At 44.3% G+C, this 25,374-nt stretch overlaps 1 protein-coding gene across 1 annotated transcript in view; it reads left to right on the forward strand.

Moving 5' to 3' along the window:
• l3mbtl1 (L3MBTL histone methyl-lysine binding protein 1) overlaps positions 1-25,374 on the forward strand; it is a 52,371-nt gene that overhangs the window by 23,807 nt on the left and 3,190 nt on the right. Inside the window, exons 6-13 of the mRNA XM_041205444.1 lie at positions 2,836-2,987; positions 5,400-5,476; positions 7,258-7,343; positions 7,483-7,593; positions 10,417-10,531; positions 10,968-11,070; positions 15,826-16,023; positions 17,631-17,692. Coding sequence (XP_041061378.1) covers positions 2,836-2,987; positions 5,400-5,476; positions 7,258-7,343; positions 7,483-7,593; positions 10,417-10,531; positions 10,968-11,070; positions 15,826-16,023; positions 17,631-17,692 — 904 coding nt within the window. The remainder of the gene's footprint in view (positions 1-2,835; positions 2,988-5,399; positions 5,477-7,257; positions 7,344-7,482; positions 7,594-10,416; positions 10,532-10,967; positions 11,071-15,825; positions 16,024-17,630; positions 17,693-25,374) is intronic.

Genomic DNA, 25,374 nt, shown 5'->3' on the forward strand with positions numbered 1-25,374 from the left:
TGGGCACGCACCCGAGTCGGCTGCGTGCCCGCTGAACTGTTAAAGGTCTGTTAAGGCCGTTAAGAAACTAATTAAAATATTTGTCAGGGCTGCCCGCCCAACCTTAAGGTTGGCAGGCAGGCGGCCTTCGCATTTTTCATGAAACCTCATCCATTGGGGCGGGGGGTGGGGGGGGGGGGGTGGGGGGGGTGGGGGGGGAGCGGATGAGGTTTCATGAAAGTTATATGAATTAAATTAAAAATTTTGTGCAAGTTCATAAACATGTTCCAGCTCATGTGACACACTGTCACATGAGGGGACATGTATAAATAATTTTATTTTTAAATTTTTTTCCATCCTTAACACTGAACCTAATCTCCCTGAGTCAGCTCCGTGCCTCAGGGAGAGTTCTGTGCTCTTTCGCGCGCAGGTCCTGACTCTCCCTCCTCCTCCCCCCCCCCGCCCCGCCCCGCTCGCACAAGTAGCGCTGACCAGGCATGCATCACAATGAGTGGGCCTTAATTGGCCCGCCCACATAAAATGGCGGCGCGCAGCCGATCGTGGGTGGCGATCGGCTCCGCGCCTGCCCACGCTCGCTCCCTACTGGCCCGCCCGATGGGGAGAAAATTCTCCCCAGTGTTTCTCTATTACAACTTTAAACTTAAACTAGTTTAGTCGCCTGCAAATTAATATAAGAATGCAGGAAATTTGGGCAGGAGTAGGCCCTACTGCCCCTCGAGCCTGCTCCACAATTTAATAAGATCATGGCTGATCTACAATTCAGTTACACCCTCTTGTATTATCACTATGTCCCTTGATTCAAAAATCTTTCCTGACTTGAATATACTCAACAGCTGAGCATTCACAGCTCTCTGGGGTAGAGAATTCCAAAGCCTCGCAGTCCTTTGAGTGAAGGAATTTCTCCTCATCTCAGACCTAAATGGTCGACTCCTTATTCTGAGTTTGTGACCAGGGGACATATTTCCTCTGCATCTGTCCTGCCAAGGCAAAGAATTTTATTTGTTTGAATTGGATCGCCTCTCATTCTTTTTTTAAAATTTATAGATGGGATGTGGGTGTTGCTGGCTTTATTGCCCATCCCTAATTGTCCTTGTTCAGGGGGCATTTAGGAGTCAACCACGTTGCTGTGGGTCTGGAGTCACATGTAGTCCAGACCAGGTAAGGGAGGCGGATTTCCTCCCATAAAGGACATTATTGAACCACTTGGATTTTTACGACAATCAGCAATGGTTTCGTGGTCATCATCAGACTTTTATTTATTGAATTCAAATTTCACCATCTGTCGTGGCAAGATCTTTCCAAACCCCGGGGAATAAAGGCCTAGTCCACTCAATCTCTTTTCATAGGATAATCCCCTCATCCCTGGAACCTGACTAGTGAACCTTCATTGCTCTCTGTTTAGGACAAGCCTGGGCACAATTTTACCGCCCCATCATGGCGGGGGCAGGGGATTGAGTTTGGCGGAACCGGAAAATCCCGCTGGTGGGAGGGGTAAAATTCCACCCTCTGTCTTTCCCTGGATGATAAGTGCAAAACTGCACACGGTACTCTGGGCGTGGCCTCACCAGTGCCCGGTACAATTGTAATGAGACTTCTTTACTTTTATTCTCCAATGCCTTCATAACCAAAAACTAAAATACCATTTGCATTCCCAATTTCATGTTGCAGTTGCATGTTAATTTTCTGTGATTCATGTATAAGGGCATCCAGGTCCCTCTGAATGCACACATTTCCCAGTCTGTCAGCATTCAAAAAAAAAATCGGCATTTTAACCATGATCTAAGTCGTTGGCAGAACTGAAAGCTGAATGGATGACTCTTGTTCCTATGTAATACTTAGGGCAGAATTTTGCCCTCAATGGGCGGGTAGGCCCCATAGACTCGGCGGTGGGCGGGCAGCCGATCGCCGCTGCCGAAACGGGCCCCGCCGCCATTTTAAGTGGGCGGACCAATTAAGGCCCACACGGGGGGGGGGTATTCCCCAAATGTCAGAGTGCGCACAACTCCCTGAAACCAAGTGCTGCCTCAGGGAGACTGCTGAAAGGTTTTGAAAGTTTACAAGTAGAAAAATAAAAAAATTATTAACACGTCCCCCTCATGTGACAATGAGATGGGACATGTTAATAAATATAACAGAAACTTTATTGAAGTTTTTTAAAAACCGACATGAAACCTCATCCCGCCAGTGGATGAGGTTTCATGTTTTCTCGGAAGCCCGCCAGAGTTCCTGGCCTGCCCGCCAGCCTGAAGGTTGGATGGGCAGGGCCTTTAATTGACTTAACTACCCTGTCAATGGCCTCGATTGGCCTTTGACAGGTTGGCGGGCGGACAGCTGATCGTGCTGTTCCCCCCTGATGTCATTCTGCGTCATTTTCGCATCGGCAAGCAGGCCTCGCCCCCAGCTCGCTGATGGAAAAAGTTCTGCCCTAATTAACCACTAGTAGGCATTTGTTTGACAATCTTACTCTGAGAGGCCATGAAGATGGCTGGTGAGAGAAATTGAAAAAAGTAAATCATTGAATGGATTCATGCACATTTTTGAAGAGAGAAATGGCAGGAGTTTTAATGTGTTTATGATTGATGTTCCCAGGAGCTTATGGAAAATTACAATTAAAAGCATATGTGTTTACAGTGCAATTGGGACCACAGTACTTCTAATCTTTGCACAATTCTTGTAGTTCTTTCTTATATTGACAAACGAGGAGTTTGAAGCTAGTAAAAGTGATTGTTAAAAGATGAATTTGGAAACGGCAGAGCCATTTTTACAAAAGTTCAACTACTGTTAGGCAAAATGGTTGAACCTAACAATGTTTTAATGATAGGTTTTTTTCCCCAGATGGTTACCCCTTTGGGATTTCGTGTTGGAATGAAACTGGAAGCAGTTGATAGAATGAATCCATCCCTGATCTGTGTTGCTACAGTGACAGATATAGTTGAAAACAGGTTCCTGGTACATTTCGATAACTGGGATGACACATATGATTACTGGTAGGCCTTGCATTTTGTCATGGATTCCGGAAAGGTTAACAGAGAAAACACTTCAAAATGGATTATGAAAAGCATTGTAGAATGGACTAGAAAAGAAAACAAATGAAGGAAAATACTGCCAGAGCATGACTGACTTAAAAAAAATGAGAGAAAAGGGATATGAGCACAGATGGGTGGGATAAATTTTCTTATAAAAAATTAGCAACATTTATATAAATTATGCTGAGGGTGTTTTATTTATTCATATTTTTCCCTTTTCAACATTTTTTTTAGCCTTTTCTCTCTCTGGTCAAGCATAATAATTAAGCACCATCCCACCTGAAAAGGTTGGCAGCTGACTTACACCATGTCTGTTGATACAAATGTTTGAGCCAACTAGATGCTTCATGAGAGTAAGAGTAGCCTGAGATGTCTTGCTGTTTATTCCTCATTCTTATTGGTTAAAAGCCTCCATTTGGTGTCTGGTACTAAGGCAGCTAAGGTCAAAAATTTATTCTGTGCTCAGTTGGGAACAAAAACTTATATTTCATTCATTATGTCAGTCGTGATGTTTAAGGTAATTTTAATGTTATAACATCCTATGGTTTCAGCTATGTCATTGTTATAAATGAATGGAATTAATAAGATTAGAACATTGGACCTTCGTCTACCCTCTGAAATGCTTTTTGGTTTATGTTAGGATCCCAGCTGAGGTTACCCCTGGACAAGCCTGATCCTAGGCTGGAACCCAGTTAGATAGAACCTAACTTTTAATTGTTTGTTTAGATACGTGGAATGGGGCTATTGAACAGAGTCATCAGAGTCAGCTAATGAATAATGAAAGCATAAAATGTTTATTAAACAAGAAAAGATGAACCAAATTACAATACTCCTTCGCCCACAACTATATTTTTACAGATATATACAGATTTGTGAGGATAACACAATCTACAAAAACTATCTTATACTCTAATGTTTACACTAAGTACAGTCCATGTAATCCAATTGGTAACCTGTGGTCAGACACACCACACTCTGAACCCAAGTGACAGATGCCACCCCAGACAGATGCTGTGGATCTCTCATCAGCTTCCCCCAGACACTTGTTACACCATGAGCCAACCAGCCTTACTGAATTCCATCTTTCACATGAGGGTTTCCAATCTCCATTCTCCAAGAACTCGCTTAGGAATCTTCTTCCAAATCGACACTTTCTCTCAGACGCCTTCTGCAGGGGTTCACCTCCAGGTTTCAAACCTCGCCTTCCGATGTTCCTCTCCTCTGGGTCACCACATGCACTCAAGCTTTCTTCAACACACTCTCTCCCACCAACTCAGCTGTCAATAGTACACCACTGCTTCACATGCCCATAGCAAAGAGTTACAGACCTTCAATTGTCTCATTGGACCTCCTGGCCTCTTGCAAGCTGTTCTCACTTTAAATATGCTTTCTGCAGCTTTTGTCTCTTTAAATTTGAAGCTTGGAGCCATTCTCTCTGCCCTCAGTCTTAACCTCACTTAACAGGACCTTTTCCAGGTTTCTACACTTCCATTTGACCAGAAGCTCTTCTTGGGACTTTCTCCTGTTTCACTCCTCTGGAGTTTGGGGTCTTTTCTTTAGTTTGGGGCTGACCAACTGAACTCAAACAACTTCCAAATCAAACTGTTGTTTCTAGTTTCTTCTGTGTGTGTCCCTGGGAAGAGCCTGTCTCTCTGGACCCCTGGTGCTAGGCATTGCTAGGCACCAGACCAGTTTCTTTACTCTTGTTTGTTTAACTTAGCTGCAACAGTTGTAAAACTCTCATTAGAAATGCAGGCATCTTTTAAAGTGAAACTAAAACTCAATTTGACCTTTTCTTAACACACAGATACAGAAATACAAATCAAACTTAAACTTTAAAGTCATTCCTAACACCTACAAATACCAATATAGCTTATTTAAACTATCTCTATTTCCTAACATTTGAGAGTGGGTTACAACTGCAATTAAACTTTTCATGTCTAAGAGGTCATCCCACATCACTTGGATAGTGCACTGGTTAGAATATAACTCCAGTATGGTTGAAGCTAAGTTTGAAAAATGGTCATGTTCCAGTAGATCCCCTGGGCACTTTTTAAAACTAATACCAAATGTTTGCCACCAGTGCTCTCCCAATTTTAGAGTAACCACCAGAGGAGTGGAGCTGCATGCAGATGTGTAAGCACTTATGATTCACAGCCAGTTACAACTTATGGTGTAACTTGTATCTTGTCGGCTATGTTTCACACTCAGCAATTACTGATCTCAGATCAGCCATGAGCTATAATTGTAAATTAATGCTTGATTGTTTCATTTCCTGTTGTTAATTAAAAATAACAATGCCAATTGTTTCGGCATATCAAACCAAGAAGATGGATTGGTAACCCTCCTCTAATTCACAGTTTTTTCTATTAGGTGTGATGCCAGCAGCCCATACATCCATCCTGTAGGTTGGTGCCAGCAGCATGGTAAACCACTGACACCTCCACAAGGTAAGTGGAGAAAACTTACACTGCATAGAATTTGAAGGTTCCGATTTCAGGCCTATATTCAAATCATTGATATTTAGAGTGAACAGAAGTGGCCCCCAGAGCTGGGACATGACTATCTACTTTGCTTTCTCCTCTAGCCCTACAATCCACTGAGGTACCTGTGTTCCCCCAATGCTGGCCTCTTGAGCATTCCCCATTTTAATTGCTGCACCATTGATGGCTGTGCCTTCAGCTGCCAAGGTCCTATGCCTAGGAATTTCTTCACTAAATCTCTCCACCTCCCTATCCCTCTTTCCTTCTTTAAGAAACTACTTAAAGCCCGTCTCTTTGACCAAGTTTTTTTTGTCGCCGGGCCTAATATCTTCTTATATGGCCCAATGTCAAATTTTGATTTGTAATGGTTCCATAAAGCATCTTGGGACATTTTATTGTTAAAGATTTTATATAAATACGAGCTGTCATTGTGTTTCACTTTGAAAAACTGTTCTTAATTCCTGGCCTCTGTTTTCTCCTTTCTGACCAATCTTTAATCCAGTTTGGCTGAATGTGGAGTTGAGGCAAGAATCAGATCAGCCATGATCTTATTGAATGGCGGAGCAGGCTCAAAGGGCCAAATGGCCTACTCCTGCTCCTGATTTGTCTGTTCGTATCCCTCCGTGTGTTACCTTGTCAAAGGCTTTTCTAAAATCTATCTCAACTACATCCACTGTATTTCCCCCCACCTTCCATGTCTGTTAGCTTCTCAAAGAATTCTATAAGGATTGTAAAACATGATTATCGCTTTTGAGATCTATACTTGTTGCATCTATTTCTCTTCATTTAGGTATGATTTCATTCTTAATTAAATACTCTAAAAATTTTCCCTACCAAAAGTGTTAAGTGAATTGACCTGTAATTACCTTGATTATTCCTCTCTCGCTTTTTAAAATCTGATATTAAATTGGCCACACTCCAATTTTTTGGTACACATTCAGACTCCGTAATCTTGATTCTAAGGGGTGATTTTAAACCTGCCTGCTTGGCAGATACCAGACATGTGGATAGTTAAAAATCAGCAATTAGTTAACATCCCATACTGAACCTGGAGGCTATAATTTTACCCTCCTTTAGAGCAGGTGAGAAGAACACCTGCCAGAAACCACTGAAATGCTTCTGTAAGTATACAGATTGAGCTCTGATGATTACTGAGGCTGGTCTGCCCTTTTAGTAGTGGGCTTAAGTGTGGCTTTAGTGCAAGGGAAGGAAGAGTCAGGGAGACAAAATAGCCAAGGAGAGGTAAGTCTTGTTACATTTCTGCATTTATGCAGCCAGGAGGAACATGATTCTCCCTTTGAGAGTTTAGACCTTCCCAGCTCACCCCACCCCTCTCTGCCCTGATTGAGTGACAGGACAATTTGTTTGGACCCTGGCACACCTCATGTCACCTCCTGTCCAGCTGTCATTTCCTGCAGATTTCAGGCAGGACATTGACTGGAGACATGCATATTAGGCTCAGAAGTTAAGACCAATGCCAATTGTTGTAAAGACCCATCTGGTTCACTAATGTCCTATGGGGAAGGCGATCTGCTGACCTTACCTAGTCTGGCCTATATGTGACTCCAGGCCCACAGCAATGCGGTTGGCTCTTAAGTGCCTTCTGAACAGGGCAATTAGGGATGGGCAATAAATGCTGGCCTAGCCAGCGACACCCACATCCCATGAATGAGTACCAAAAAAAATCTACCTGGAAATCTACTCCAGGGTACAGAGACTAATAATCTGTTTAATTTCGGGTACCCTAGGTTACCCTCACCCAGAGGATTTTTCTTGGGATAGGTATTTGGAAGAAACTGGATCTTCTGCTGCTCCTGCTCGTGCATTTAAAGTTGTAAGTGGAATGGTTTTCATTCTTACTAAAGTTATTTAAAGTGTTTTGAAAAAGACCTTCACAAATAAAATTTTCCCATTTTTTGTGCAATAATTTTGAAATTTTAAACATAGTTGAATGTGATCTCCTTGTGTTTCAGCGTCCTCCACATGGTTTCCAGAAAAACATGAAACTGGAAGTTGTAGACAGACGCAATCCAATGCTGATACGTGTATCCACAATTGTAGATGTTGATGACCACAGGTTAAAGGTAGTCAAAGAGCTTTTCCTCAGGAATATTCACCACTTTTAATTGATGGTTTGCAGTGGTAGGTGATTGCATTGCTCAGTCTTATTAGACATATTATGGCTCTATATCTTGGTATATCAATATTCCCTTTTTCTCTTGGAAAAAATAGAAAATTACAAACGGTGTATTTGGTGAAAAAAAAGACTTACATTCATATCTCAACTTTCATGATCCCAAGACATCCAATGAAGTAGTTTTTAGTGTAGTCGCTATGAATGAAGAAAAAGTGAGAAATTGGCTGAGAGCAGTTAATTAGGTATGGGAAGCAGCTGACTGGATAAGATCCTGCTGAAGATAGTAAAGTATTTCCTAATGGAATTTGTTGGTCTCACTTGAATACCATAATTGTGTGGAAACTTTAACTGAAATAATAAAGATAGCTTCATGTGTGAGGAGAAAGCTGCTCCACTAAACCTGAGTGCCCTAAAATTTAACCTTCTGTTTGCCCTGGGATAGCACTCCAAGATTTATCACTGACCACTGTGTGGGGACTCATTGTGAGAAGGGCATCTCATTTGTATGGGGCATCTTTGGTACTCACCTGCATGGAGCACAAAGTGAACTTCTCCAAACCTTCCTCAGTCCTGAAACCAACTGAGGAATTTTAAAAATCCTCTTTGGTGGAGAAAGACTGTGGATAGGACACAGACCCATTTTGGGCCCTTGCCTGGACCCACCTATAGACTCATATTCACACCCTATGGTTCTGAAGCAGTTTTTATTAGTGAGTTACTGTTGACCAGAAACTGAACTGGACTAGCCATATCAATACTGCGGTTATAAGAGCAGGTTAGAGGCTAGGAATCCTGCGGAGAGTAACTCCCCACCTGACTCCCCAGAGCCTGTCCACCAAGTCAGGAGTGTGATGGAATACTCCCCACTTGTCTGGATGAGTGCAGCTCCAACAACACTCAAGAAGCTTGACACCATCCAGGACAAAGCAGTCTGCTTGATTGGCACTCCTTCCACAAACATTCACTCCCTCCACCATTGATGCACAGTAGCAGCAGTGTGTGCCATCTACAAGACACACTGCAGAAACTCACCAAGGCTCCCTAGACAGTACTTTCCAAACCCACAACCGCTACAACCAAGATGGACAAGACAGCAGATACATGGGAATACCATCACCTGAAAGTTACCTTCCAAGCCACTCACCATCCTGACTTGGAAATATATTGCCATTCCTTCACTGTCATTTGGTCAAAACCGTGGAATTCCCACCCTAACAGCACTCTGGATGTACCTACACCACAGGGACTGCAGTGGTTCAAGAAGGCAGCTCACCACCACCTTCTCAAGGCCAGTTAGGGATGGGAAATAAATGCTGGCCTAGCCAACGATGCCCATATCCCATAAATGAATTTTTAAAAATTACCAAGTACTGAAGTGTTCCATCAGGCTATTCTCAATCGTCAACAAAGTGATAGAAGGTGTCATTGACAGTGCTATCAAGTGGCACTTACTCAGCAATAAGCTGCTCACCAGTGCTCAGTTTGTGTTCTGCCAGGGCCATTCAGCTTTAGACCCCATTATAGCCTTGGTCCATACATGGACAAAGGGTCTGAATTCCAGAGGTGAGGTGAGAGTGACTGCCTTTTACATCAAGGCAGCATTTAACTGAGTGTGGCATCAAAGTGAAATCTAGTGAAATTGAAGTCAATGGGAATCAGGGAAAACTCTCCACTGGTTGGAGCCAATACCAGCTAAATGGAAGATGGCTGCAGTTGTTAGAGGCCAATCATCTAAGCCCCAGGACATTGCTGCAGGACTTCCTTAGGATTGTATCCTATGTTCTACAATCTTCAGCTACTTCATCAATGACCCCTTCGTCATAAAGCCAGAAGTAGGGATGTTTGCTGATAATTGCAGTGACCCAACTCCTCAGATACTGAAGCAGTTCCTGTTGACATGCAGCAAGACCTGGATGATATTGGCTGATAAGTGGCAAGTAACATTCATGCCACACAAGTGCCAAGCAATGACCATCTCCAACAAGAGAGAATTTAACCACCTCCCCATCACATTCAATGGCACTACTATCGCTGAATCCCCCACCATCAACATCCTGGGTGGGGTGGGGGTGTTATGATTGATCAGAAGCACTGGACAAGCTACATAAGTACAATGACTCCAAGAGAAGATCAGAGGTTAGGAATTGTGTGGTGAGTAACTCATCTCCTGACCGCCCAAAGCCTGTCCACCATCTGCAAGGCACAAGTCAGGAGTGTGATGAAATACTCTCCACTTGCCTGGATGAGTACTACTCCGACAGCACTCAAGAAGCTTGACACCATCCAGGACAAAGCAGCTCATTTGATCAGCACCCCCTTTAACACCTTAAACACCGGCAGCAGTATGTACCATCTACAAGATGGACTGCAACAACTCATCAAGCCCCCTTTGACAGCACCTTCCAAACCCAGACCTCTACCAACTAGAAGGACAAGTGCAGCAGATACATGGGAACATTACCAGCTGCAAGCTCCCTTCCAAATCACACACCATCGTGACATGGAACTGTATAGCTGAATCTTCACTGCCTCTGGTTCAAAATCCTGGAACTCCCCTCCTAACATTACTGTGGGTGTAATTACACCAGATGGACTGCAGCAGTGCAAGAGGGCGACTCACCACTAACTTCTCAAGGGCACTTAGCGATGGGTAACAAATGCTGGCCTTGCCAGCAACACTTACATCCCATGAAAGAATAAAGAAAACAATTTATTAAAAAAATATAGTTTTCCTTTTAATTTTTTTTTTGTTAATTTATTTTCGATGCAGATCTATTTTGACGGATCGAGCCATGTTTACAATTACTGGGTAGATACTGATAATCCAGATATACATCCTGCAGGGTGGTGTGCCCGGACAGGACATTATCTCCAACCACCAATTAGTGAGTACAGTAGCATTTCTTCCTCACTGCTCCCATTATCAAAATTCTTAATATTAATTTCAGGGTATAATTTAAAGGTTTTGGATATTTATTCCGCATGATGTTGTGTACAAGAATTATTGCAGGCCCAGATGAGGTGTATAACTTTATGGTTGTCTCTGAAACTTGGTCTGCACCCATTTATAAGGAGAGCTATAACATTGTTGTATTTGTTGAAGATTAAAGCAATGTTTGCTTCTTTGTTGTGTTATTACTTTACATTTATTTTTAGTGCAGAAAATTTTTTCCAATGATTCTGTGAGTCATGCCCGGACCAAAAGCATGCATGTTTAAATAAAAAATTCTCAGATTACTGTAAAGCACCATCAACAGCTATATTTGGGAAAATGTTGATCAGGAGCTTTGTTTAAATATGATGCTTCCTTTTCTTTTACAGAAGTAACAGATTCTTCAGCTGAATCTGGGCAAAGAGGATGTCCAACTCCAGGGTGGAAAGCTGTTAATCATACAAAGAGCTCTAAATACACCACTCATCATCGGTGAGTACCTGTTAAGTTTGGGAAGACTGTCAAAGACTTCTATCACATCCCTAACACTTAACAGTACAGCTCATCTCAGTCAGTGTAAGCATGTTTAGCAGGGTCAAAAGCTATAATTCCTTTATTAAAAGCATGTGTATTGTTATAATCTAGCTAGGGATCAGTAACTTTTTGTCTAAGTAGACAAAGTTTTAAATCCCGGCCACCCTCTAGGAGAATAAAGCCACACATTCTACAATTGCAAACAAAAAAACTTACTATATGAAGTTAAAAAAGTAAAACAATTTGCAAAAGTTGGCCATGTAGTTGATAGTGAAGAGGATAGCTGTCGCCGCCAGAATTATATCAATGGCTTGGTTGACTAGGGGCTGCATCTTCCGGTTGGCGAGTGGGGGGGGAGCAGGGCTGAAGTCACCCCGCATCATTTACATTTCCAGGTCGGCATGTGCAGAGCTGAGTCAGCTGTGCACCAGCCGACCTGTCAACATCCACTTAAGGCCATTAATAAAGTAATTGAGGTAGTCAATGGATCTGCCCATCCAACCTTAAGGTTGGCGAGGAGGCCGGGAGCCCAGGCGGGCTTCTGAAGAAACATGAAACCTCATCCATGGGTGGGACGAGGTTTCATGAGGGTATTAAAATTTTTCTGAAATGTCTAAATAAAATAAATTGACATGTTCCAGCTCATGTGACAGTCATGTTGATCTTTAGTCAAACTTTCAAAGCTGAACCGATCTCTGTGAGGCAGCACTTTACCTCAGGGAGATCTGAGTACTGTTTCGCGCGCATCCAGGCTAGGGAACCCCCGCCCGCATGACTGGCGGACCTTAATTGGCCTGCCCACGTAAAATGGTGGCACACCCCTAACTGGGGGATCAGGAACCCATCCACTCGCGCCTGCTCCCGCACAACACCCGCCCCCCCCACCATCGCCGACGGGAGAGAAGATCCTGCCCTAGGTGGAGAAGTGGCAAATGGAATTCAATCCAGATAAGTGTGATGTAATGCATTTGGGTTGGACAAACAAATCAAGGGAATACTCAGTAAATGGGAAGTTATTGAGAGGGGTTGAGAAAGTGAGAGACCTTGGGGTCCTTGAAGGTGGCTGGGCAGGTGGACAAGATGGTTAAGAAAGCATATGGAATGTTTTCCTTTATTGGATGAGGCGTTGAATACAAAAGCAGGGAACAATGATGGAACTGTATAAAACACTGGTTAGGCCACAGCTGGAATTTTGTGTACAGTTCTGGTCACCACATTACAGGAAAGACATAATCGCTCTGGAAAGAGTGCAGGGGAAATTTACAAAAATGTTGCCAGGGCTTGAAAATTGCAGCTATGAGGAGGGGTTGGTTAGGCTAGGGTTGTTTTCCTAAGAACTGAGGAGGCTAATGGGGTGACCTAATTGAGGTGCACAAAATTATGAGGGACCTAGACAGAGTAGACAGGAAAGATTTGTTTTCCCTACCTGTGGGGTTAATTACCAGGGGGCATAGATTTAAGGTGATTGATGGAAGGATTAGAGAGGACATGAGGAAAATCCTTTTCACCCAGAGGGTGGTGGGCGTCTGGAATTTACTGGCTAAGTTAGCAGTTGAGGCTGAATCGCTCAACTCATTTGAAGGGTACCTGTGAAGAGTTACCACTAGCTTGGCACAAAGGCTTCTTGCTTGGGACTGGCACAGTTGCACACAGTTGTCTTCCGGTGAATTCCTGAGCATTCACTTGATGCCTCTCATCCAACTTGTATCTCTTCCCGAGACACCAAAAAACCGCACTCTAAACTCATTGTTTTTTCAACTGCAGAGCGAACAAATGAGCTCCTGAAACTCAGCCCTCCAGTAGCATCTCTGCGCAACTGATCACTTTACTGAGTCCTATAACTGATTATTCAGCTAACTACTGCCCAGTGGCCTTGTAGATTTTTTCTTTTCAGAGAGCTTAAAATCTCTGTCTTCTCTCTCTGACACACTGAACATTCCTCAATAAATGACAGGTGCGACCAAAGCACCCAGACGTTTGTCAATGATCCAACCAGTTTCACTGAAACTTCATGTTTCTCACAAGAGTTTCCAATCTCCGCATTTGAAGATCTCGCCTTGGAATTCTATCCAAAAGTTGCACTTACTCGGGCGGTTTCTACAATGGTTTACCTCACAGGTTTTCAATCTCACCTTCCGAGGTTCCTTTCCCCTGTATTTCGAAGTACACTCAAGCGTCACCCTCCAAACATGATTTCAGATCTTTAGCTGTGCCAAGCAGAACAGCTCTGCTTCAAAGGGGTACCTTTGCCCCAGTGGCCTGCAGCGCGGAGTCACCAACCCTTAGCTGTCTCCTCGGATCTTCAGGGCTTCTGTCAAGCCCATTTCCCTTCAAGTCTGCTCACTGCAGCTCTTTCTTTAATTTGGAGCCTATTTCTCTGCTCCTTTCTTTCAGCTTAACGGCAAATATTCCTGACCTCTGTCTTCGTACCTTACCTAGGAATTGCTCCTGGGACCTCTTCCTGCCCCCCTCCTTAGTTTGGGACCTTCTTCCTGTCCCCTTCCAGTGTCCTGCTCCCTCGGACACTGACTAGATAATGCCGCTACAGTTCAGGTCATCTAACCTGCTTTTTCACACCTGAGTGGGGAAGCTTTTGTGTTTTTCCTGCCAGGTGAAGACAATGTAAAGAGGATCCAGAGTTAGATCAGGTATGAGGGCACTCATCCAATAAGCATGCTGAAAAAAAATTAGGCCCCCCCCCTGCCGAATGTAGAACACTGAGCTGAATATAATGGGTGGGGGGGGGCGGATGGCTGGCATCATTCCCCGCCGGAAGCAAAGATGGTGTGGAGCCGACCTGCTGCATGCCAGTCCGCCCCGCAGCCTTAATGAGCTGTGGGCAGGCTAAACAACGGCCGACAGGGACTCCTGCCCCTCACTGGGTAGCAAGTCCTGCTTTCTTCAGGTGCTGCCAGCCAATCAGATTGGCCGCCAGCTCCATTAGCCCTTGCAGCGCCGAGAGCGGGTTAGTGGCGCTGACGGGACTGCAAGAGGAGGAAGAAGGCCCCTGGATCCCTGAAATCAGGTAAGTCTGGGGTCTTATGCAGGGAAGATTTGAGCAGGTCAGGGAGGGGGAGGGAGCGATGGGTGGAGTGGGTCTAAAGCTATGGGTGGTAGGAAGAAAGGTGATGTTCTATCTTTGATCAGCAAAGGGAGGTCCCTGAAGATAGAACAACCCCCTCCCCTTCCTTCCTGCCCTTTGAAGAGATTATTTATAAAACCGGGCTGCCACTCCCACCCAACTGCCCACGCCAAAAGTTTTATGGCATGGGCAATGTATTATCAGGATCAATTGGCTTGTTAACAAGCCTAATTGACTCTTGATTATCTATTTAAATATGACGGGGCAGGCTGCTGATTTCTGGTCCCTTATTATGTGGGTGAGCATGGGAATGGGTGGGAAGGTGGTGACATGGCACCTGCCCAGTGTTACATGCAGCCCCACTAAAAACATGCAGCTCCCTCTCCCTGCCACTTACCATGTTGCTGCTGTTTCAGGCAGGCAGCTGACAAGGGGGATGCAGATGAGATCTGGGCATTAAATGTTCCTGTGCCTTACGCTAATAAGGTCAGCGGGTGTGGGTGCGGTGGCTGTTGGCGGGGTGAGTATTTGATGCTCATCTGCCTAATAACCTGCTCCAGGTTAAAATCAGAACTTTTGAGTTTGCAATACCACAAAACAGTTGAGTTGGATAAAATAGCTTCTTGGTAAGAACAAAATATTTAGTCAAGAACTGCTACATAGTTTTGCGAAGGCCTATATGAAAAATGTAATAATCAGCTTAATGTTAAATATTTATTTTCCAAATTCTAAAAAATAAAGAACTAATACCAACAGAATTGATAATTGTGGTTATATTGATCCAACTGGGGCCAGTAGCTGCAAAGAGCAACATGCAACTTCCTACCAGAAAGAAGAGCTCTGTTCCAGAGCTAGTAAATTTCTCACTTCTTCAGAGCTTGGCAGGAACATTTACTTTGTCAACCTGTTGGACTCTGTAGCTATTTTACAAAGTGCAGGAGGGCCAATAACACTCTGTAAGCCAAGATTGAAACCATATTCTAGTTAAATTCCATGTGGCTTTAGGCCCAAGCTTTGTGAAAAATCCTTTCCAGCGGGTTACTATTTCATTATAATGTCAAATCAGAAGCCACTACATACCAAGACAAAGTGGCAGTATTGATGTAACTTATAACACTTAGGAGCTCTTGCTGCAGCTGTGCATGAGGGAACATGAGGAAATGGCCGTACTTTATTTCCTGAGAATGTGGTTGAAAACACAAATAGAAAGAATAATGTGTACTTCTTGTTCTTGCATCTGGCAGAATCTTAATTCAGGATAGCTGGAGAGCTTTGTGAGATCCTCTGAATGCCAGGAGACAGATTTGTTCCTGCATGCTTGCACACATGCACAGTTGCCCTACCCAATTGCCAAATTTTTAATGTTTTGGAAACATAGGTGTGACCAGCTGTTTTTTTTCCTTAAAGTTCAAGTGTCTGTAGTCATTCTATCATCTGCGAAGTCAGCTATTACTGTAAAGGACAGAATCCATCTGAACTTCAGTGAAAGAGATACATTATATTTTTATGTTACTCACTGATATACTTCTTGAATTTTCATTTCCATCAATGTTACCCCACACCGAGACTTACTGGAATAGATTTATGCAATGTGGTGACTGAATCTGTTTTGTGCACACTGATTGCCTCAGTAAGTGCCCAACTCCTGGTTGTGATGGCTCGGGGCATGTTACTGGGAAGTTCACTGCCCATCATCGTCTGTCAGGCTGTCCATTAGCTGAAAGGAATCAAGCAAGGATGAAGGTAGAGATGTCAGATGCAGAAGGCTCTTCCCGAAAAAGAAATCTCTTGTCGTTTGGTCGAAGAAAGAAATCAAGACATCATGGGAGGTAATAATGGTAAATGCCATAAAGCACAATTGCATAATTAAAATAAACAATCAACTGTATCAAAGTAAGTTGGTTAATGACTGGTGTTTATCATGGTTAGATAATTTTTTCACTCCCTCCCACATTTTGTTTTTTTCCATACTTTTAGGCCCATGACATTTCCTTAGATAAGAGAGTGAGGAGGTAACTTGCTCCCATTAATGCTCATCGGAGGTCTGCAGGAGTGTCTTCTGATATTCCACTAGCTTTAGGAAGATAGCCAGCTATTGCTTTCGTAATGGAGTGGCAATCAGGAATTTGACATGTTTCAGACTGACAGAATAAAAAGTCTTATTCTCAAACTCTATGACCCATCACGTTATAAGGCACTATGCTACCATGCTATTTTACGACTGGCTAAAGCATATGGTTTATGCTTTAAATATAAAGCATAAAGTTTATGCTTTATATTTAAAGCATAAACCATATGCTTTAGCCTTGCAGCAATATGCAATAAAAATGCATGAGAAAATTTCTTCCTACTAAAATATTGGATTAAGTAGTCCTCTGGTTGCTATGTTCAGCAACAGCATAAATACATTCATGATATTTTCTCTTTAATATTTCTAGTGAAATGTTTAGTATTTTAGTAGAAGTACCTAATAGGAAATATTCATCCACTTCCAGTATCATTGCACAAGAGGAATTCTTATCTCACCAGTCAAATTTTCTTCGACAAAAAGCAGTTACTTCATCAAAGACACATTTATCTCATTATGAGTTATAATAAATGCAGACTATTTCTTAATTTTTTGCAAGATCATAGTTCAGACATTTTATTTTCAGACTTTAGTAAAGATGTTAACAGTCAAGCATTTGGACTGTGGAATGACATTTCTTATATTTGAACTCTGCTGAAATCTCTGGTCTGTTCTGCAGTATTTATTGTACTTTCACAGATCGCCAACACATACATTTTGAACACTGATGCATTAGGATAAAGTACTGTATTTATTTAGAAATAAAAGTAAACTTATTCTGCACAGCCACATTGCCAAATTCAGGAATAACATAATAAACATTAAAGTGTGTCATAACAATAAAGTGATTGAGAAAAGGCCAACAATTTACTCAAGGGTACAACAGTAGATGCTTGTCCATAACAAACAGGATAAGGAAAACAGGATTAACAAACTATCTTACTGAAAATAGTATACAAATGGTCTTAATTTATAGACGAATTTTACATCACAAGAACTTAAATCATCCACACTAGTAAGCAGCACATCGTACCTCTTGAATGCCAAAGGAAGACAGTGCTCTCAACTATGATCCTTTTGATAAAACACTGATTCTTTGATGTTTCAAATTTCTGTGCTTCACTTTATGGTAGCGTGGTTCCAGATATTCTCTTTCAGCTAGTGAATCAGATGTTGCCTATTTTCCCCTATCAGCATGCAGAGACACGCAGAAATACACATGGGGCTGATAAAAAGCATATTGGTGGTAGGTGCACTGCAAAATGAAGCAGCAGAAATACGAACAACCACAAATCACCACCTCAGTGAGAATTTACTCCTCAAGTTTAATATCTTTCTTTAATTTTCTGCTGTTTCTCTTTTTTCCAGGATTGGTCGTCCACCTAAGTATCATAAGCTTCAACAAGAGGAATTAAAAGTCAGCTTTCAGAGTGAGTTGAAATGCAGAATGCTTTGCAGGATCAGTTATTTCTGGCAATTTTGATGCATCACATATTTACTATTTGATTTAGTACAAATTTCAATTTTTCCTATTTGAAATCTCAGCAGCAGTATATTTATAGGGGTAGAAATTCCAATCAGTAAACTTCACAAACAAACACTTAGTGTATTCATGCTACATTACACTGTCTGTTGGTACAGAGGCATTCACCATTTAAAATAAAAATAGCATACACAGCAAGGCAATATGGGAGCATTAAATATTCGTAAATGATATTCTGAATCTTAACCTTAAAGTTTTCTGAACACTATAATGGCATTTTTAGAAGCCTATTCCTTATACTCTGCAAGTAAGAAAATTTCACTTCTATTTTGGAGTCTATTAGTGAAAAGTAAACAGAACAAATGGAATTCAACTATTAAGTTAACAAATTAACAGGCTATTATGAAAATTCAATGAAAGAAAGTGTATAAACTATTTTTAATTATATTACAAGAAAGCGAAAACTGCTCTGATTTTTTATTTGTTTTGCCTTTTTATCTTTTTTTACCTCCTCTTTTGAAGGTGCTGACTGATGCTAGGGTCTGGTTCCAAGTGTTTCATAAAGCCCAAGTATTGGTCTTAACTGTGCTGGTAGGCTATTTAACATTTGGAGCATTATTGTGGTGTCCAGTCGTCTCTTTACCTGGTGGCCACACGGGAATAGAAATTCATCTCCACTCTGCACAGTTTTCAGGCACAAAATTGGCATTCAAATCACCAATTCCCCATGGGAAATGTGCACAAAATGTGACTGTCACAATATTGATTAACGCACACTTTGGGCAGAGTTTAATTCTCTGCTCAAGCATGGGCTGTAGAGGCAGTGGGGGTGCTCAGACTGAAGAGCTGTTGACCCTCTGATTGATCAGCAACTCTTGGAAGCAAGATCTCTGCCCTGAGAGGACAGAATTGAAATTTAAAGCGGTCCCAACCTCTATTAGGGCATCTCTGGATACTTGATGTTGGCTGCTGGGGACCATTGGAGCCATTTTTTGGCTGCTTTAGGCAGTGTTTCAAAAATCTTTCTGGCAAAATAGCTGTTGGATAGCTGACATTTTGCTGCAGTTGTAATCTGTCACTCCACTTACTGCAGGAATACAGGAAAAGGTGGAGATCTTAGAATGACCAGCAGAAGCAAGTTTGTCAGCACAGACCTGCGCAGTCTCAAAGATGATGGTAAAGGAGGCAAAAGCAGAGGAAGCCTTTGAGTATGAGAGTGCTTTGCAGCAGGAAGACTTACCTCAACATTGCAGAGGAGCAGTGTGTGGGGAGGCTGTACTTCAGTAGGTCAGCAGTCACTAACCTGACACCTTTTGCTGCAGGAATTGAAGCCAAACACAGCACTGCCTGTGGGTGTGAATGTTATGGTGGCCCTGAACTTCTATGCCATGGGTTCATTCTAGATTGCATCAGGTGACATGAGCAACATCAGTCAGTTTGCTATTCATCTGACCATCAAACAGGTGACGATGCTCTCTTCACAAGGAGACAGCTGTACATCATCTTCCCAATGCAGGTTGCTGATCGGGAAGAAAGAACTGTCAGATTTGCTACATTGCTACACTGCATTTTCCCAGATGCAGGGCATTATTGACTGTATAAACGTTATTCTACATTGTTCCCATCACAAACCAGGGATGAGTTTCACTGAATATTTAGCTGGTCCTTGACCAAAGGTAGTGGCCATAGGCAGTGAGTAATGCAGCCCTGTGCCCACTTTCTGTGCAATAGTCATAATGTCTTTATCCTACACCAGAACTTGATCCCTCCCGTCTTCCACCGAGATTAGCACATGTCAGATTAGTTCCTTGGAAATTGGAGGACATCCTCTGTACGCCTGGATCATGAATCCTATCACAGGCCCAGGAAGCGATGTTGAGTGCTGATATAAAGAGAACCTTGCAAGAGCAACCCCTCAAACAAAGTTCAGGTGCCTGGGCTAACCAGCTGGAGTTCTGCAGGACAGCCCCGGGGCCAAAACTAGCAGGCGTGTGAAATTTGTGCTCCATTCCCTACTGCTCCAGCCACTGCACACTTAAACCCCTGCACGGTCCACCCCTGCGAGCTCCACCTCTTGCTTGGTTCACCCCGACACACTCCACCCATTATACCCTCCACTTGTCTGCTTGTATCACCCACAGCACACTTCACTCTCTGCTTGCTTCATCCTCTGCACACACCTCCTCCAGCACCCTTCACTCTCTGCACAATCCAACTCTGCATGTTCTATCCCCTCTGTGAGCTCTATCCCCTGCAAGCTCTGGCCACTGCACACTTTTCCTGCTTCATGATCCATCCCCTGCTTGCCTCACCCCTTGCATTCTTGTGTCATCTACCATTTCCTTTTTGGCTTTGATCAAATTTCTAGAAATTCGATATTAATTTGGTATTTCAGTAATGCTAATTTTAAAAAAATCTTTTAATGAACCCTAGTTATCTAGTTAACATCAAGGGGTAAATTGGCAGGTTAAAAGTTTTTATGTTAATTTTTGCAAAATAAGGTCTGAGGAACTCCTTTGTGCTCATGGATTTTCCGTGTCCGCTGGCGTTGGGCATGTTCAGTGGTGTGAGCGGACAATATGCCGCAATTGGTTTCATGAAGGTCCACTCAGCCCGCCAACAGCGGGCCACATTTCCTACCATTGGACATCAGGAACCTCATTGTAATACATCAGGATATCATTGTCAGGCCAGACCACCGGAATCATCCCCCCCAATTGTCTAGGGAACTGCTCATCTGCCAGCTACTGCAGGATTTGGTGCCATGGGGACATGGCGGGCATCGACTGCCAGTGGCCTTGAAAGTGATCGTGGCGCTGTATTCTATGCCAGTGGCTCCTTTTAGGGCTCCACAGGTGACCTCTGTGGGATATCACAAGCCTCCACCCACAAATGCATCCATGAGGTCACGGACGCCATTTTTGTGAGGGCACACAATTTTGTGCATTTTGCCCGGGACCAGGACAGTCAGGATGCAAGACCAATTGGATTCACCCAGATCTCGGGTTTCCCACAGGTGCAGGATGTCATCGACTGCACTCGTGTGGTGCTCAGATCCCCATTGCAACACACAGTCAACTACATCAACCGCAAGGGGTTCCACTCGCTGAATGTGCAGCTAGTGTGCGACCACCAGAAACGCATCCCACAGGAGTGTGCACAACTCCTACATCCTCAGTTGGTCACAGATCCCTGGAGTCTTCCAGGGTCCACAGAAGCTGCAGGGATGGCTCCTCGGGGACACGGGTTACCCGCAGAGGGCGTGGCTGATGACACCCGTGCAGCGGCCTCAGCCTGCAGCAGAGCAACAGTATAATGAGGCTCATGCTGCAGCTCACAACTTGATGGAGCAGACCATCAGGATGCTAAAGATGAGGTTCTGGTGCCTGGACTGATCTGGTGGAGCCCTGCGATACAGTCCACGGAGGGTGTCACGCATCATCGTTGCTTGCTGCTCCCTTTACAATCTGGAGCTGGCTGAGGAGGCGATGGAGGAGCTGAGGGTCTCCTCTGATGTGGAGGATGCCGACAGGGATGAAGGTCAGGTGGTTCTCGAAGGCGACGTTGACGGGGATGAGGCCCTTGCACTGGCTAGACGGTGCTGGCCCTCATAGCTGCTAGATTTGTGGAAGGTGATGACGACAGTGAGGTGACACCTTAGATCCTCACATTGCACCTGTGAATGTTTGACTCCAGTCTGGCTTATGGCAGTGCACATACCCTCTGTGAGAATGCTCCTGTCATGGAAACGTAGCGGAGACCTATTAATCGCTTGATTTTAGGAAGATGATGATGATATGCAGTGAGGACACTCCATAAATCTTCACATTGCCTCTGAGAATGTCTGACCCTTGTCTGGCCGAAGGCAGCTCACTCACACTCTGTGATCAGGGTCATATCATAGAGACGCAGCCATGAAACTTTGGAAGCATCTGATTGTTGGTCCACCTTCAGCACCTGACCCCTTCAGAAGCACAGTGTCACTGATCACAGATGCTGAAGAGATGGGGGCAACCCCACCTTAAAGGTGCTGAGAGCACACAGAGAGAATGAGAGAACTCTGTGGCACCTGCCCACCACATACTGGCAGTAATGACCAGTACCGTCGAGCTGCAGGCATCAGTAATGTGTCCAGGGAGTGTGAAGCTGGACCATCACTTTGGCCTGAAGGCTGCACAGAGCACAGGGAAGAGGCCCTGGACTGAGATACCTGCCTTTATTTTGTGCAGGAAGGTTTCACATCGGAGTGACAAGAACACTGCTCATCAGAACAAGGAGCCATAGGCAGGGAGACATTCTTGGGAGTTTATTGACAGTAGTGGACAGTATGTACAAGTGATTAATACCCGTGCCCAGGCTGTGCAACTACATCTTCTTAACTTTCCTAACCCTGCCGCTACATCTTGGTGCTCCCAGGACATCCACAGCAGAGGTGGAGGCAGCCTGCTGACTGCAATACCCTGTCTGTGGTGATCTTGATGGGCATCCCTTGGAGGGCCGAGACTTAGAAGACAGTGGTCTGCTTTCAGGGTGCTGCTGTGTTTCAGTGGTACCCTCCTCGGCCTGTGGAACTGGGGCTGCTGAGGTCACAGGAAGATGGGATTCGGATGGGCTGGGCACTCCCGGTGTCACTTGGATGAATGGCCCCGGGGTGTACATCTGCTGATCCTCCTCCCTATGGGTGCCCAAAGATCCAGGCTGACTGCTTGAGGAGGAGGAATAGCTGGAGTGAGATCGAGATGCCCGGCACCCCTCTCGCATGTACACACTGTTGGAGGCCAACTATGGCTTAAACGATGGAGTTGAGCTCGCGCAGCAGTGCAGTTGCGACGTCTTAGAACCATAGAACACTACAGCACAGAAAACAGGCTATTCGGCCTTTCTAGTCTGTGCTGAAATATTATTCCGCTAGTCCCATTGACCTGCACCCAGTACAGAACCCTCCAGATCTCTCCCATCCACGTATCTATCCAATTTATTCTTAAAACTTAAGAGTGAGCCCGCATTTACCATGTCAGATGGTAGCTCGTTCCACGCTCTCACCACTCTCTGAGTGAAGAAGTTCCCCCTAATGTTCCCCCTAAACCTTTCCCCTTTCACCCTAAAGCCATGTCCTCTCGTGTTTCTCTCTCCTAATCTAAGTGGAAAGAGCCTACTCGCATTTACTCTGTCTATACCCCTCATAATTTTGTAAACCTCTATCAAATCTCCCCTCATCCTTCTATGCTCCAAGGAATAAAGTCCCAACCTGTTTAATCTTTCCCTGTAACTCAACTCCTTAAGACCTGGCAACATCCTAGTACATCTCTGCACTCTCTCAATCTTACTGATATCCTTCCTGTAGTTAGGCGACCAGAACTGCACACAATACTCCAAAGTTGGCCTCACCAATGTCCTATACAACCTCACCATAACATCCCAACTCTTTTACTCAATACTTTGATTTTCAAGGCCAGTATGCCAAAGGCTTTCTTTACAACCTTGTCTACCTGTGACGCCACCTTCAGGGAACTATGTATCTGAACTCCCAGATCCCTTTGTTCCTCCGCACTCCTCAGCGCCCTACCATTTACTGTGTATGTCCTACCTTGGTTTGACCTTCCAAAATGTAACACCTCACACTTGTCCGCATTAAATTCCATCTGTCATTTTCTGGCTCATTTTTCCAATTGGTCCAGATCTCTCTACAAGCTTTGAAAGCATTCCTCACTGTCCACAACGCCTCCAATCTTAGTGTCATCAGCAAACTTGCTGATCCAATTCACCATATTATCATCCAAGTCATTGATATAGACAACAAACAACAATGGTCCCAGCACAAATCCATGAGGCACACCACTAGTCACAGACCTCCAATCTGAGAAGCAATCATCCACTACCACTCTCTGTTTTCTCCCACACAGCCAATTTCGAATCCAGTTTACAACCTCTCCATGGATACCAAGTATCTTGGACCAAGGTCTCCGTTGTGGCAGCCATCCAACTAGTGTTGACCTCAGTGCATTGGCATGCCGGCAGTATCACCTCAGAGTCATGGCGGATGGACTCCTCCATCATGCCTTGCAATCTGAGGAATGCAGCGGACATCCCTTTCTGATGTTCCCAAGCTTGCCTTTATAGTTCAAGCAACTGTGATATGATCGAGTCCAGAAGCTTGTCATCTGATTCAGACTCAGCACATTTCTGGCCTCCAGCAGTCCTCCGAATGCCGGACACTTGGGAAGTCCCTGGCACCCCCCTTCTATGGATCAGACAGTGCAACGTGCTCACCACATTATGATCCTGAGGCTATTCTAAGGCTGGGTCCCACTGTGTGTCTCTGCACTGGTGGATGGTGTGGGTGTGCCCTGTGATGGGACATCAAGGAGGATGCCTCCAGGTTCCTCTTCAGAGGCTTCTTCAGGGCTTGATTAGAGTCCCTGGATCATGGACTCCGTCAGCTGTTTGGCAGATGTGCCTGCGGAAGCAAGAGGAGATAATTAGTGCATGGCAGTGGCCTGTCAAACAGGACACGTCACACAGTATGGTTGTCTGAAGGATGTTGCACAGCTGAACCCTTACTTGGTAGAGCACCGCCGACCTCACCACAGCACAGGACCAGTCCAGGTTCTCACCAGCCAGCTGGATGGCCCTGTTTTCAAAGTCCATAAGGACCTTGATTTCAGGCATTCGTCCACCGGTCTGCAACCTCTCCCTATTGTGTGCCCACTTATCCTGCATGAATAGAGATGGAGAGAGTGTAAGCAGGACACCTGCCAGGCATGATGATAAGTATGCCTGGCCTGTGTGGGTGGTGAGTGGTCCCATGAATGAGATGGAGACAATGACGGTGAGTGTGAGAGAGTGAATGGTGATGTCCTTTGAACCTGCAGTTAGTTAGTTCCTTTGGATGTCTGATGGGTTTATAAGTGTGTGAGCTGAGAGTGATGAGAAGAGTGACTCACCCTGGCAGATTGGAGGAGATCATTCACCCTCTTGCGGCACTGGGCACCCATCCTCTTTTGAAGGGCATTGGCGCTGATCACTGCTGCCACAGCCTCCCAAGCCGGATTAGTGATGTTGCTGCCCATCCTGCAGCCAGCGTGGGTGTAGAGGACATTCCGGCAGGACCCCAAGGCATCCAAAACGCGTACCAGTGACGCGTCACTAAACCTGGGGGCTGCAGTCTTCTCACCCTTCGTGGACATCTTCCCTACAGTAGTCGTGCTCTGGAAGCACTGAGACGTGTGCGTGCTGCTGGACTTTAAACATGGCGCTCGGCATGATGAAGCGGCAAGGCACCCACCTGCCATCAAAACGGCATGTTTCCCAGGAATGCATAAGTAATGCGGTGGACTTGGGACGGCATCATGGTTGGTGGGTAAAACGACGCCTTACCCACCCTTAGTGCAAATCTGGGACGATTCCACCCACTGATTTTATTTTTTTTTGCTCTTTAAGACATGATCAGTGGTAAGAAAGTAAGGGGTCTTTTAGCTAGTTCACATACAGAATATGCAGAATCAGGAGAAAAGTAGAAAAACAGAGAGCTAGCTGTCTATTAAAGTTTACAGAGAGCAAAATCAGAGGCCATCAATACAAAATAGTCACCAATACAATAGGGGATTCAGAAGGAACTTCCTTACCCAA

This window comes from Carcharodon carcharias, chromosome 14 (genome assembly GCF_017639515.1).
Source record: "Carcharodon carcharias isolate sCarCar2 chromosome 14, sCarCar2.pri, whole genome shotgun sequence".
Lineage (NCBI taxonomy): Eukaryota > Metazoa > Chordata > Chondrichthyes > Lamniformes > Lamnidae > Carcharodon > Carcharodon carcharias.